This window comes from Crocodylus porosus, unplaced genomic scaffold (assembly GCF_001723895.1).
Source record: "Crocodylus porosus isolate Cpor-Errol unplaced genomic scaffold, CroPor_comp1, whole genome shotgun sequence".
NCBI lineage: Eukaryota > Metazoa > Chordata > Crocodylia > Crocodylidae > Crocodylus > Crocodylus porosus.
This window is the reverse complement of record NW_017728910.1, coordinates 19,485,745-19,499,976: the sequence shown is the minus strand read 5'-3', so window position 1 is coordinate 19,499,976 and position 14,232 is coordinate 19,485,745. Positions and strand designations below refer to the sequence as shown.

Below are 14,232 nucleotides of genomic sequence, written 5' to 3'. Positions count from 1 at the left end.
CAGGGCCCGAGGGGGGCCCAGCAGGGAGGTGGCTGTTCTGGTCCCTACTTAGGAAGACGGAAGCAAAGAAATCGTTAAACATGTTAGCTTTGCCATCTGGTGTTATACCATGCTCCCCTACCCCCAAGGGTCTCCTACTCATTTCCAGACCGTGATACCTCTCAATTGCATCCCATGCCATGCTGCCCCCATGCCAATGCCACTCCTTAGTCTCATCCCCACTGGCCTAAACTCCCCTGTCCCAGCACAGACTCCTAGGATTCATGTGCTTACCTGTGAGATGAGCAGTGGTACAGGCAACATGGGCATAGTAGCAACAGCAAGACCACATGGCTTGGGAGGGGTGAAGGGTACTACATAGAAACCTGTGAGCCTTAAACCCTGAAAAGAGTTCCCTTCAGCATGCTGTGCTGCTACTCAGACATTAGGTGGTACTACTGTGCTCTGTCTGTCCTTTAACAGTGCCTCTCTCTCAACTGACTTGAATCTCCTGCTCAACATACCTTTCCCTCCTCCCCAGAGCTGTTGTAGTTCAGGTCACATATGGAACTTAATCGTCTTGTTGACATTTGTAGTAGGAAATCAGTGCAGACCTATTGTAGTGAAACACTCATTTAAGATGTTAAAGCATTGAATATTTTTAGTGCACACCTCCATAGCTGGCCCAGGCAGGAAACAGGGACCATTGCTATTCTCCAAAACTTCAGAAATGAACAGGATGAGGAGCTAAATGTAGCTACAAGCTTCTTAGTTGTCCTGCTGTGGTGGGCATTAAGTGTGCCTATATATGAGCAGCAAGGCTGCTTCAATGCACAGTAATTACAGTGTGTCAGAGCAAGCTCAATTAATCCAGTTTGCTGGAGCATGGTAATTACCATGTTTCAGCAGACTCCAGCATCTCATGTATCAGTGTCTCCACACTTAAAAATGGAAGCGGGAGTGCTTTAACTAAAGCTTGTTGAATGAGCTTTAGTTAAAGTGACCCTGCTGCCATTTTTAAGTGTGGGGACACTGATACATGAGACCCTCTGGGTGCTTTAATACAAGTGGCTCTCAGCCAATAACTTTATATTTAATTAAAGTTCCCACCCCCCAAAGCATGTGTATAATGCCCTGAGACAGATATTAACTCGGTAGCTTAGTAAGTTTTGAGTAATATCCAGGGAACTTGGATCTTAGATAAGCTACAAAAGTGTTTATGCCTTTAAAATTATAAGACTTGGAGTGCAAAACTGATTTCAAACTTTAATTAATAAGTAGCTAATTTTAAACGTTCCAACTGCTGATGGATTAGCACCAGAGCTTCAGTAGAGGATTTAGCACTATAAACTCCTGTTTATGATTCAGCTATTTTAATTTACATCAAGAACCATCATGGCCAACAGGGTCACAGACAAGAGACGCATGTTCTTATTACATCAATCTGAAGCTTATATAATATATGTCATTGCTACCCAAAAACACCGTGCACTGAGCTCAATTCCTTGGCCTTTATTAGGAGTGCAGTAGAAAGATCAGTTTACTTTTTCCCCTACAGACATTTCGTGAATTCACCAATCCTCCGTGAGAAATATTCTGCCTTTAAAATATAAGGGGATAACATCAAGTAGTTCAGAGCCAAAAGATGACCTCTCTTAAAAGCTGATCAACTGGCAACATCTGGTTCAGTATTACCCTTGCCCTCTGACTGAGCAGTGGTCGTTATAGTCTGTGAGCTAGTTTCGCACTTAGGCCATATACTGACATTCAGTTTTTCCCAGGAGAGTCACTGCTATCTCACGAGAAACCATGAGTGTACAGATGCTCAGGATTTTTCCCAGAGCAAAAATAAACTGGCCACTCCAAGAGAAAAATATACTGGGAACAACCAGTATTAAATCCCTCCTGAAGGAGTTTCTCCTGGGACAGTGAATGTTTGTATACATTCTCTTCTAAGAGTAACCACAGCACAACACAGTCCTCCAGCATCCCAGGGTGTTTTGTTCCTGCTCACTCCCCCCTACAGGGAGACAGTGTATCACTCACTGGACTCTGCAGCTGCGGCCCAGCAGAGAACAGAATGTACCCCCTTCACAATTCCCACATTGTGTTGCAGGGAAACTCTGAACCATCTGGGTCAGCCAGTTAGGGCTTCCCTGTGCACTGCCATCCTTCTGTCTCCAGGCAGGCTAAGGGAGCCTGCAGAGCATGCTGGGATGCATGCATGAAGACCCCCTAGCTGTGCAGCATCAGCACTACAAGCTCTCTGTTCTTCAGGAGCTGGCCATTCAAATGGTTAGGTCCCTGGAAAACTCTTTCATTTAAGAACATCAGCTATAGACTTTCTTAGCACCATTGGATACTTATAGAGGATCTTTAATTGATAAAATTTCAAAGCTCTTCAAAAACACCTCTCTGTGGTGAGCATATGGAATACATATTATGCAGCTCAGAATATCAGGGTTTGGAGACATTATATATGCATTTTGCCTAAAATCACTCAGTAAATTAGGGAAGAGAAGCAAAAAGAGAGCACAGATCTGACTCCTCTTCACTATAAGACAATAGCTGAACCAGACTTCTATTTTTTCACCTGAAACTTGGAACAAAAGACACAGGAGACCTCCCCAGTCCAAACAGGATTTTACATCAAATAGGCCTCCAACCCTGTCTGTCATTGCTGCCTTTACTTTGCTGCAAATGCCTGAAAATTTAACACTGATGACTGAAGCCATGCTGGTCCTGTATATGTTTGCATTTTTGAAACATCTAAAGCAGGTTGGGAGTGTGGTGTTTTCTTACAATGGAGTTTTTTTCATATTTAAAATACTTCTCTTTTTTTAATTGCTCTTTCACCACCCCTGCCTCCTCCCTCCCCTCCACCCTCAGTCAGATACAGAGTTTTGGGATAAGATGCAAGCAGAATGGGAAGAAATGGCTCGGAGGAACTGGATATCAGACAACCAAGAAGCTCAAGGGCAAGTAGCTGTTTCAACCATTGAGAAGGTAACATCAATTGTCTTTAACAGAACAAACTGCAATGGGAACAACTGGTGCTGAGCACATTTGCGAATCAGGCCCTAAAGCAAGGACATTGAGCACTTGAAAATCTGGCACTATGTGCACAGCAGCCACTCTCCTTATGAAGGGATTGTGTCTTCTGTCCCATCTGTCTGATAGATTTAAATTTGATTTACACTTTCATTTTCTAACTATATTAAAGCATTGGTAGGAAACAATATTGGACAACCCTCACAGGTGTTTGCATCTCTCCCCTAGGGTCTATGAGACAGTTCTTGCCATCCTTACTTGCCTGAAACTAGCACTGACTTCTCTCCTCCTAAACCATCTCATCTGAGAGTACATGAGTAGGCTTGGTTAGGTGCCACAAGCTTGGATACTATCTCAGTGCTGAGCAAACCCTCTTTGAGTTTTAAAACAAACTCAGGGGCTTGCAAAACTGAATAACATCTTGGGGATTCATTCATTGAAGGTTTCATGGTACATCATAAAGCCAAGCACTGAACAGACAGTGGACTGAAAGTACAGGGAAAAGATAGTCCCTTGGAAACATGCACTTCAAGCCCAAGTTGGATATATCTGGTACACACTGGTCATATCAAAGTCAATGTGGGATTACCACACTGACTGGGAGTAGGCAAAGCTCACAGGAGAACTAGAAAAGGGTGCATAGAGAACTAGAAAAGGGTGCATAATATAAGTGCCCAGTGCTGATGTGTGACCTGAATCACATAGTGTTACAATCTGCTTTAATTAAAACTTTGCAGGGTAACTTGTAAAGCTTCTTGTCTGTATGGAAATGATACATCTGGCTGAGAAATAATGAGCTATTGAAGTTTATGCCGTTAATGTTCCTTGATGCTGTGCTTCATCTTAGGACCATTCACTTCTGTTCCAGGGTTACTACTTTCATACAGAAAACCCTTTCAAAGATTGTCCTGGTGCTTTTGAGGAAGGATTGAAAAAACTGAAAGGAGGAGACCTGCCTGTGGCAATATTATACATGGAGGCTGCTATTCTACAAGAGCCTAATGATGCAGAGGTATTCACACTTCCTTCTCCTTCATTCTGGGAAGGAAAGGATCTAGAAGTTGGTTCATTTCACGTTCCATGGCAAAGTAGGAAGGAGCCTGGGTCAAAACGTTTGGCAGTCATAATTAAGTTAAATAGAGGACATAGTAAGGTAGTTGGAAGTAGCTGAAGTAAAACCATCAAGACACAAAAACCTATTTCCAAGGAGTTTCAGAATGTACAACTTTCATTTCAAAGCATCAAAAGGGTCCCATTGTGAATGATCTTTTCCTAATATTTTCAATTTAAAAACTTCCTTGAAAAATTTCATCAGGTTGCAGAATCAAGCTGCATCTACAGTGTGCTTGGTGTATCTTATGTTAAAGGTGCTGGGAATGACCAAGCCTTAGAGTTGCAATTGGTATCTGGGATACAGGAGTGAAAGAATACACCATAGGAATGAAGTCTAATGCAAGGAGGAATCACATACCTAGTCCTTAGGGACAAAAGGAGAAAGGATTTCGCAGTGTATTTGACTGAGGGATGCTGTAAGAGCAGCACTGACTTCAACAAACCAAGAAGGAACAATATGAAGCAGAAATATGGATTCAGTGCAGGCTGTTAAAATACTGATGTTTAATGAAGTATTTGCAGATTCCTCATACTTACAGTTAATGAATGTAGATGATGAACATCAAGACTTCAACCACTCTCATTCAGCATTTATTATTTCCATTTTAAAAACCTCATGTGTGAAGGGGTGCAGTCAAAAGATATGGCTCACCTGGGAGAAAGACATTCCTCCTTTCCTTCTGGAAGACCACAAAAGGAGAAAATATCTGGGACCTAACCCCTCAGCTGATGCAACTCATAGCTCCATTTATAGTCAAAGGAGAAGAAACAGTGGGATTCAGCATAGTAGGACAAAGTTTATTTTCAGATATACAGTCCAGAATCAGAAAAAGTTGTTGCACATGTAAATCCGGGTCTCTTTATTTATTGCTGTATGTACGTGCAAAAACAGGTCTGGGGTATTTTGAAGGCCAAAGAAAACCCCCTGCCCCTGACACTCTAGATTTCCCCCTTGCACAGCAAAAGTAGCTGTTCTTCACCATTTGGGGCAAAAATTTTACAATACCACAGTCCATTTAAAATATGTAGTAATTCACTTGAGAAAACTACATGGGGTTTGGAAATACAGCTGTTGAGTGAGCAGGATCCCCTTCAACTTCAACAGGAACATTATGTGAGGCCTAAAGATATCCAAAACCACTTTCATTTGTACTGTTGGTTCACTGGCAACAGAAATACCAGAAATGCTGTAGTTGGAACAGTGTTGGATAGAATTGCTATCTATAAAGGTCTATTTATTTAAATCAAGCACCAGATATTTCTCTATAATTTCAGTTGCACTTGAGCATATATTCTAAAAAGTAATATCTATTATTATTTTTGCAGGCTTGGCAGTTCCTTGGAATAACACAGGCAGAGAATGAAAATGAACAGGCAGCTATTGTTGCCCTCCAGAGGTAGATGTACCTAATTGCAAAATATTGAATCCATCCACACATTATTAGCTAATACATGCCTTTGTGCATTTCACCTCACTTGTGTTCTGAATTTTTATATTCAACTGTGAAAAATATTGACCTGAATACAAGAAAGTTACCATGATGGCTCTGGGGGCATAAGCCAGACACTATGTTGCAATTCAGTGCAGTAATTGCAATATTTAGTCTAATATTCAAACAGACGGAAACACAAAAGTAAAGCTGCATGGCCCTAGCAAACATGAATTAGATTCAATGCAAATACATGCCTTTTCAATATTCTAGGCACACAGTACACTTTCTAAAGGTTTCTCTTTCAACGACTTTTTTTTATCAATTGGACTGAGCTCTTTTTGGCAGCTGAACACTAAAGTGATATCGAATATTTTTAGGTCGGTGATTCCCAGCCAAGCTATGATGGCACCTTGGGGTACCGTGAGACCTGTTAGGGTGCCATCAGCTGCCACACAATATTAACACCTTTAAGTGTGCAAACACCTAGCAATGATGTGTAACATAAATCCGGAGATTTCAAATAGGAATCTGTGGTATTACAAGCATTCTGACCTGTTATGGTCTTTCTGACTTCTTTGCAACAGAACTTCTCATTACTCTTCCATAGTCAAGAAGCAAGTGAAAGCTAAGAGCTAGCATTTTCTGAGGGGTGCCCTGAGTTTAAAAAGGGTGAGAACTGCTGTTACAGAAGGATAGGAATATAAAGATCCTACATGCAAGTCAACGCCTGTTTCAAAATAAGACAGTTACACTACTTTTATCTGTAGTAAGTGCTGCTCTATTTCTACTTAAAGCAAATACCTTCTCCAAACTTAATTGTATTGGCTATGTTCACATTCAAACCAACAGGATCCTTCAGTTACTATAATTCATTTATATACAAAGGCACAGTAGGCCAGATTCTGCTCTCTTATACTCATAGGCGACTGGTGCCACCTTAGTTGGGGGGGGGGGGCACATGCCCCCCCCTCAGCAACCAGCGGGGAGGGTCCCCCTCATGGCCAATAGTGCTGACAGACCCTACTGGCCAACCAGTCAGTGACCAAGGTGGGGACCAAGGGAGTTCCTCCACAGTCAATCTCACTGACTAGGAAGCAGTCGCAGTGCTCCTGGAAGTAGCCGTGGAGCTCCCGGAAGTGGCCGTGGCACACTCACTCCCCAGCCAGCTCTTGTAGGAGGCACCAGTGCTCCCACCTGCCCCCCTCCCCCTGCCTGTTGCCTAAGTGGGGAACACAGCCTGTCAGGGGGTGCACCAGCACTCTCAGGGGGTGCATGTGCACCCCTGTGCACCCTCTACGCGTTGCCACTGGTTATACTCCTGAAATCAGTGGGCTGTCTCCAGCCTTACAAAAATATACAGAGAACTGAATTTGGCCCAAGAGATGTATATGAAAGGATAGGCTTTCCCCCCCCTACATTTTACATAGCCAAATGCTTCACACAACTGCTTCCTTCCAGACTGCACAAGCTTGTGCTTATTTTCCAGGCAGGCATTATTAAAAAAAAAAAAAAAGAATTCATTCCATGTTTGCTATTCAAAGATGGGAAGTAACTTTATATTTACAGAAAAACAGAGGTGCGGATGGCACTTACTGCACAAGGAGAAGGCAGAATCAGGCATCCCGATCCTGAAATCCTCCTTCGAACAAACAATTCTTCACATATGTATGCAGCCCTATCAAAAGCACTAGGATTAGGGTTGCAGATTAGGCTCTATGCTGAAAATGGTCATGTTTTACTAAGAGAAGCTAAGAAGAACATTTCTTTTCCTCTCTGCTTAGGTGCTTAGAACTACAGCCAAACAACTTAAAAGCTCTGATGGCCTTGGCTGTAAGTTACACTAATACTGGCCATCAACAAGAGGCCTATGGAGCTTTAAGAAGCTGGATAAAGCAAAACCCAAAATACAAGTATCTAGTGAAGAGCAAAAAAGGGTCTCCCGCACTTACCAGGAGAAAGTCTAAACCAGCAGATGAAAGGTTAGTATGGAATATTGATTATATCCAAGAAGAAAAGGCATCTATACACATGCTCTGAGAATGGGGGAAGGAAGAGGGTCACTTTAATTAGAGCCACTCTAATTAAAGTGCCCAGAACATCATGTGTATCAGCATCCCCACACTGAGAAATGGTGGAAGAGTGCTTTAACTAAAGCTCAGCCAATGAGCTTTAAAGTGCTGCCGCTGCCATTTTTCAGCACAGGGAACCTGTGGAAATTTCCAAGTAATTCTGAAGTATGTTATTCTGCCTGGGCATAATCCAGAGACCTTTGATGATGAGACCCTTTCATGGAGCCTACCTTGGATTTAGAAGTCTAAAAATCTTGGCTTAGGACTTCAAAATCTTTATCTAAGCCTCATGAACACTAGCCCGCTATTTTTGCCAACCTTGTTCCCTTAGTTTAACCTCAAGTGAAGCTCCTCTTCCATTACTTGGTTCAGCAGATAGAACTGGTCCAAATTAAAAGCTCTTACAAGCCCACAGTATACCTATACCCAAGTTTTCAGCTGCACTTTGGCTTAGCACTGCAGGTAAACTTTTGAACTCCAGAGATCTCAAGCAGAGTCAAAAATAAGTCTATGCTGTACTTGCAATGATGTTGCCTATTTTCACATTTCAGAAGCATGCAAAATCTCATATATAGTTTAAAGATGTGAAACGCTGGCTGTGCAGTAAATACTGCTGCGCCTACAAAGAAAGCGCAGGTGAAGTCTGGTGTTATTTTTCACTCTTATCTAGCTTGTTACTTGAAGAAGTAAAGGATTTATACCTGGAGGCAGCTCATCAGAATGGAGATATGATAGACCCCGACTTGCAGACAGGACTGGGAGTGCTCTTCCACCTCAATGGAGAATTCAACAGAGCAATAGATGCATTTAGTGCTGCCTTATCTGTTCGGCCAGAGGTACCTTTTATGGTTTTGCATTAAAAAGTTTAGTTTTACAAGCAACTCATTTTCCTCACTTGAGGCTGACCAGTAATAATGAGACATCACTTCAGCCATTAACATTTTAATACCTGAAATTGAAATGTTAATTATAAGAGTGCCATTTAGAGGCAGATTTATGCATGTCCAATTTCTACCTGGCGCTGATTAATTGTACTGGTTTTATGAAATTGTGTATAAATCATGAGTCAGAGCTTCATATTATGTCAATTAACAGAGGATAGAATTATTTTATTTTCTGCCTACTCCAAAGGAGAAGAATTATTGTATCATTTTGCCTCACACCTAAAGTTAAAAAAAATGTCATTTTATCATCAGGATTATACACTATGGAACCGTCTGGGAGCAACCTTGGCCAATGGGGATCGAAGTGAGGAAGCTGTCGAGGCCTATACTAGGGCTTTAGAAATTCAACCCGGCTTCATTAGGTCCAGATATAATTTAGGCATAAGCTGCATCAACCTAGGAGCATACAGGTAGGTTAAGCATATTGATATTTAAATCCAAAATCAAAATGCATTTCCTAGTTAAAACGTTGTATATTATGAATTGTGTTTAACTCTGTTACATACTGTTATTTTTTTGGATGAATATTTGCAAAGTGCTAAGGAAGATGCAATAATATCCTTTTTTTTTTTTTTTACAATCTTCTTTCCACCAATGCATTGTAAAACACAATGAAACTATTGAAGGGGTAGTGAAAACGTAAAGCTTGAGGTCACGAGATGTCCTATTAGAACTTGTGGGACTTTATATGCTTGGAAACAGGCATATGCTTACAGGATTTGCTGCATCAGCATGTAAAAAACCACCTTATGAAGGGAAGCTAGCCCCAAATTCCATCAAAACTTTTTTAAGGCAACAGGAGGCAATGCAGACAAGGCACTAGGCTGGAACTCAGGAGACTTTGGTTTGAAAACTACTTGGGAAAAATATCCCTATCAATACATTTCAATAATATCAACATTTGTCATCATCTATTCTTTTCTACTAAGTGGTGGTGGAAGGGAATCAAAAAAATTAAAAAGCGGATTTTTTTTGTGTTTGTTGCTAAAGATTGAAAAATAGTAAGAAAAAATGGTTGCTTTACTTCGCAATTTCAATCAACTAGCAAATTCAATTCAAGTTTCTTTTGATGGAAAGTTTCACTGGTCAGAAATCAGTGAACATTGTTTTACTTTGTTTTTACTCAAGAGTTTAATTCCTGACTCATTGCTTCCACTGAACTTCTACACAATCCTGTGTGACTCTTCAAGTGGAAATAATATTACTGATTGTCTTTTGCAAAGCTTTGCTATCTACAGATGGAAAGTGCTAAATATTACATAGGAAGATAGACCATCCAGAGCCACCACATGCAGTCCCCTGTGCACGTAGACAAATATTTGTCCATAAGGTCCAACAAGACCATCCCTTCTGACCCCTCTCACAAATCACAGCCACAAAGCATCCTTAAAAATAAATATATATTTATCTGCCAGTCTGCCACAGGTAAAGAGGAAAGGGGACACGGGCACCACCAGTGCCTGGCCACTGAGTGGTGAGGAACTCGTTAGGGCCAAATGTACTTGCACAATCCTAGGAAAAAGATCAGAGGAAAGCAAGAAAACATAAGGTCCTTGCTAAATTGATAGGAGGGAAAAAGTCCTTCCTGGCCCCAAATCTGAAGATCAGCTTGATCTTGAGCAGCTGAGCAAAACCCTTCAGCCAGACACCTGAGTAACTTATATTAGCAACAAAAAATTTTAAAGCAGTGCAGGGGGTCATATCTTCCATGAAACTTAAGACCCAAAGAAACTATCCCTGACTTCAAAAAGCCCAGGATGACTAAGGCAATAACATTTCTGTGCAACATGTGAAACCTCAACAATACAGCACAACAAACTCCAGATAGAAAGCAAAGCTGATGTGGATTTTCATCGTCTAGGCTGAACAAAAGGCGAGGAGCAAACAATGAAGATAATTATGACATTTCTCATCATTAATGAAGCATAACTTGCTGCATCCAGCAGATAAACTGAGTAATTCAAAGAGTTGGCCAAAGCTGCATCTCTGCCCACAAAGTTGAAACAAAAATGTCAAAGAAAGGTAGCAGCACGTGGGAAATTGCTCATGCCCCACATTACTGGGAGAGTAAATGAAAAGAAAACGAGGCACTGGACCGTTCCATAAATATCAACTCTAGCTCCTCCTTCCTGTGTTATGATCTGAAAGGCATATTTGTTCCCTGTCAGTAAGTGGCTTTCTTGTACATCTGTCTTTGAGGCACAACCCATACACTCCCTCGCTTCACTATTGAATTAAGGGTAAAATACCAAGTCAATATAAAAGGGTCCTAAGTGCCTGCAGTACAGGCAATCAGGACTTGTAGTAGGGATGACATCTTTTATTAGACCAAGAAGAGTTTTGCAAAAAAAAAAAATTAATTGCAAGCTTTCGGGCACAAACACCCTTCATCAGGCATTGGAGAAAAGATTGTAAAAGTTATCCTGGGTAGAAATGAAAGTTCATATTTCATAGGATTTCACAGAGAAGTCAGTAGATTTAAAACTCCTCCGGGCAGGCAGTTCATAGCTGGTATGGAGCTTCTCGCCTCCCGTGAGGATCTGGGATGATGCAAATTACCTTAAAACAAAGGCAGGAGCAGGATCTTAGGTTTCAGGTGGGCACAGTTGCTTCCTGCTTGGGAAAATATGAAGATTTCATTTTTTTTTAAATTGGCTAAAATTAGATATCTTCCATGTGTCAGGTATCCAGGTTGCACCCAGTTCCTATGGTTGGGCAGCACGTGGCTGCTCCTGCCATGTCCTGGCACACAGCTCCTATGGCCGGATGGTGCAGAGCTTCTTCAGCTGAGCTCCTGTGATGCAAAGGGGCAGGGCTGCTCCAGATGTAGCAGACTGGTAGGGAAGGGGGAAGGAATAAGTTGGTGCCCAGGGCTGGTGCCCTTCTCATCTTGCCTAGTTATGCTACTGCCCTGGACCTAGTGCCGGATTACAACGTGCTGAGGCCCTAAACTGTGTCCAGTTTAACAGGCCCCATATAATAACAATAACCCACAAAATCCAAAAAAATGGGTTTCATGAAATTTTAAGAGAAAGTATTGTTATTTCTGCACAAATTTATGAACTCAATACCAATAATAATTGTGGAGTCATAGATATATGTATATTTTTGTCATATTAGAATGGAAATGTCCAGGGTTGGGTTTTTTTCTTATTTAGAGGCCCCTCATATTGTAAGGCCCTAAACCGTAGCTTAAGGCTAAACCCAGCACTGCCTGGACCCTTGCTTAGGCTTGAAGCCATTTGATAATTATATCAGTAAAGGCTCATCAGCAAGCAACTGAAAAAAGGGGTAGGGCAGGTCCCGCAAGAATAGTATGAACAGAACTGTGGTCAAACATAGTCAAATAATGCGTCTTAGTTTGTACCAAAGCCACAGAAGGAAGACAAAACAATACACCTCATTTTTAAACACGATAACATTGTGATGTTTGTATGTCGCCTCTCTTTCCTCCCCTACAGGGAGGCTGTCAGCAATTTCCTCACTGCTCTCAGCCTGCAGAGAAAGAGCAGGAATCAACAGCAGGTTCCCCATCCTGCAATATCAGGTAATATCTGGGCAGCTCTCAGGATCGCTCTTTCGATGATGGACCAGCCAGAACTGTTTCAAGCTGCTAACGTGGGTGACCTGGATGTCTTATTAAGAGCCTTTAACTTAGAGTTGTAATCTATATATATCTCTATAGATACAGCCATGGAGGCACTTGGTTGTCCTGGAAAAAACAGAACTCTTTTCTTATCTGTTTCAAGATGATGAAGGACATTTTCCAAAAGGCCATGGCCATGGCACTCTTGGGGGGCATTGCCCAATTCCTGGAAAAGTTCAAAAGCACAAAATATTGTAAATAACATCAAAAACTCAGATGAAGGACTAATATGGGCAGCAACTCATCTGACAAAGATGCAACTTAGATGAAGTAGTCAGACCTGAAGAACCTTCATCCCATGCAAGCTCTGTCTCTCTGTATGCACACCTATACGATGAGAAATATATCTAAGAGCAAATCTAGATAATCTTTATTGCATAGCTGAGTGGCAAATCCAAGGACCCTACATAGTAGCTCTTCGCACTAAATTGACACCGCACTGCCCTACTTGAAATTCCTAGTTTTTCCCCCCTATATTTTCCAGTTTATCCAAAGTCCTCCTACCCCGTAGGCCTGCGAGCAGTTACACAGGTTAAAAGCATTTTTATTATGACTACACCTTAGCTATAAGTGAACAAGGACTTTGTTTGTAAAGAGACCTTGGTTGAATTTTACTGGTGGGTCCACCTCTGCAGGCCTTCAAGATCCCATGGAAACCCCATGGGATTGCAGGGGAGTGCTGCATATGGAGGGCTCGCAGGACTGGGCCTTCTAGTCGCTGGAGTGATGAGCTTTGCAAGCAGTAGCAGTAATTTGCACTTGAATTTCTGTTGTTGACCCTTTTACCCCAATCCTGCAAAGAGTAAGAGCACACCTCTATGGAGTGCCTGGCAGAATGAGTGTCTGTGTATGACATATGCACTTTAATCTTTCCTTTTTATGCTATGATTTTGGGGGGTTTTTATATTTAGAAATGAAAATTGTAATGCTATAGCCATGTTGGCATAAAGGACCAAATATAACTTGAAATGAGAGAGTTTTCCAGAGCCTAGTGTTTGAAATATTTAATTGATTACCTCAAATGAATAAAATATTTTGTTATTCACATACTGGTAGCATTACACATACAAAGACTGTATAGATTAATTGGAGGCTGGTGTCATCTAAGAAAAAAAACAATGTATTCCTGCAGAAAAAAAGGAAAGGGTTTTTTTTGTTTTTGTTTTTTTTAGGAGTTGATGCCATCAGACCCTACTCAGGAAAATGTCTGTTGAAGAGAGACAATTTTCCTGAATAAGGACTTAGAAACAAGGCTTGATGATGCTGTCATTGCAATCATTGGCAAAACTCCCATTGATTTCACAGTAGCCAAATCAAGTCCTTAGTTTGCATCAGTGGTCCTAACTACAGTACTAAGAACTGCTCAGTCTGTGCGGTGCTGAGTGCTTCTTGTGAAATACCAGACACCTTCAACTCTGCCCGATTTCCAGGCGAGTTGATCAACACACACTAGAGTTGAGTGCAGTGAAGACCAGTGTTGAGTTGAGCACAATGCACATCAGTGCTGGGTTGACTTGGATGCATTGCACTCTGCTGCTTGGGCTGGAGTTGCCGAGTGTAAAGTAATCTTCCGTTTGCACAAAAGGAATCAAAGACAGGTATAGAGATTTCTAGAGTTCGTTTTCAACTGTTAACATTTTTCGTATTTTTCTTAAATGGTGATAAAAGCATGTTTTACTTTAAAAATGTACTGTACTGGTTTGTATTCAGAAAAGAATTGTGCAGGGTGGTGCAAAAGTTGGGAAAACAGCACATTTCTCAACATTAAAACCCCCATGGGCTGTATCAAAAAGCTGATGCACAGATTTTACAGAGAAGGGGCTCTTTAGGTGTTGAACAATTTCACTAGGACAAAGTCAGAAGTTTCTTAAAGCTGACCCTTAATTTGAGCAAACACTTCAAGCAAAAATACTATAGAAGATATTCTAATTACAGCATTTAATTAGCAAGAGTAAGCCACTAAACAAGAACCATCTATTTATGGTTTATCATTAAAT

The 14,232-nt window shown here is 41.3% G+C and overlaps 1 protein-coding gene across 2 annotated transcripts in view; it reads left to right on the top strand.

Moving 5' to 3' along the window:
* PEX5L (peroxisomal biogenesis factor 5 like) overlaps nt 1-13,372 on the top strand; it is a 74,311-nt gene extending 60,939 nt beyond the window's left edge. For both annotated transcript variants that reach the window (XM_019532769.1, XM_019532768.1), the window contains 7 exons: nt 2,869-2,985; nt 3,899-4,042; nt 5,470-5,540; nt 7,358-7,555; nt 8,316-8,481; nt 8,842-8,999; nt 12,051-13,372. In XM_019532769.1, coding sequence (XP_019388314.1) covers nt 2,869-2,985; nt 3,899-4,042; nt 5,470-5,540; nt 7,358-7,555; nt 8,316-8,481; nt 8,842-8,999; nt 12,051-12,255 — 1,059 coding nt within the window. In that variant the 3' untranslated portion in view covers nt 12,256-13,372. The remainder of the gene's footprint in view (nt 1-2,868; nt 2,986-3,898; nt 4,043-5,469; nt 5,541-7,357; nt 7,556-8,315; nt 8,482-8,841; nt 9,000-12,050) is intronic.
* The last annotated feature ends 860 nt before the right edge of the window (nt 13,373-14,232 follow it).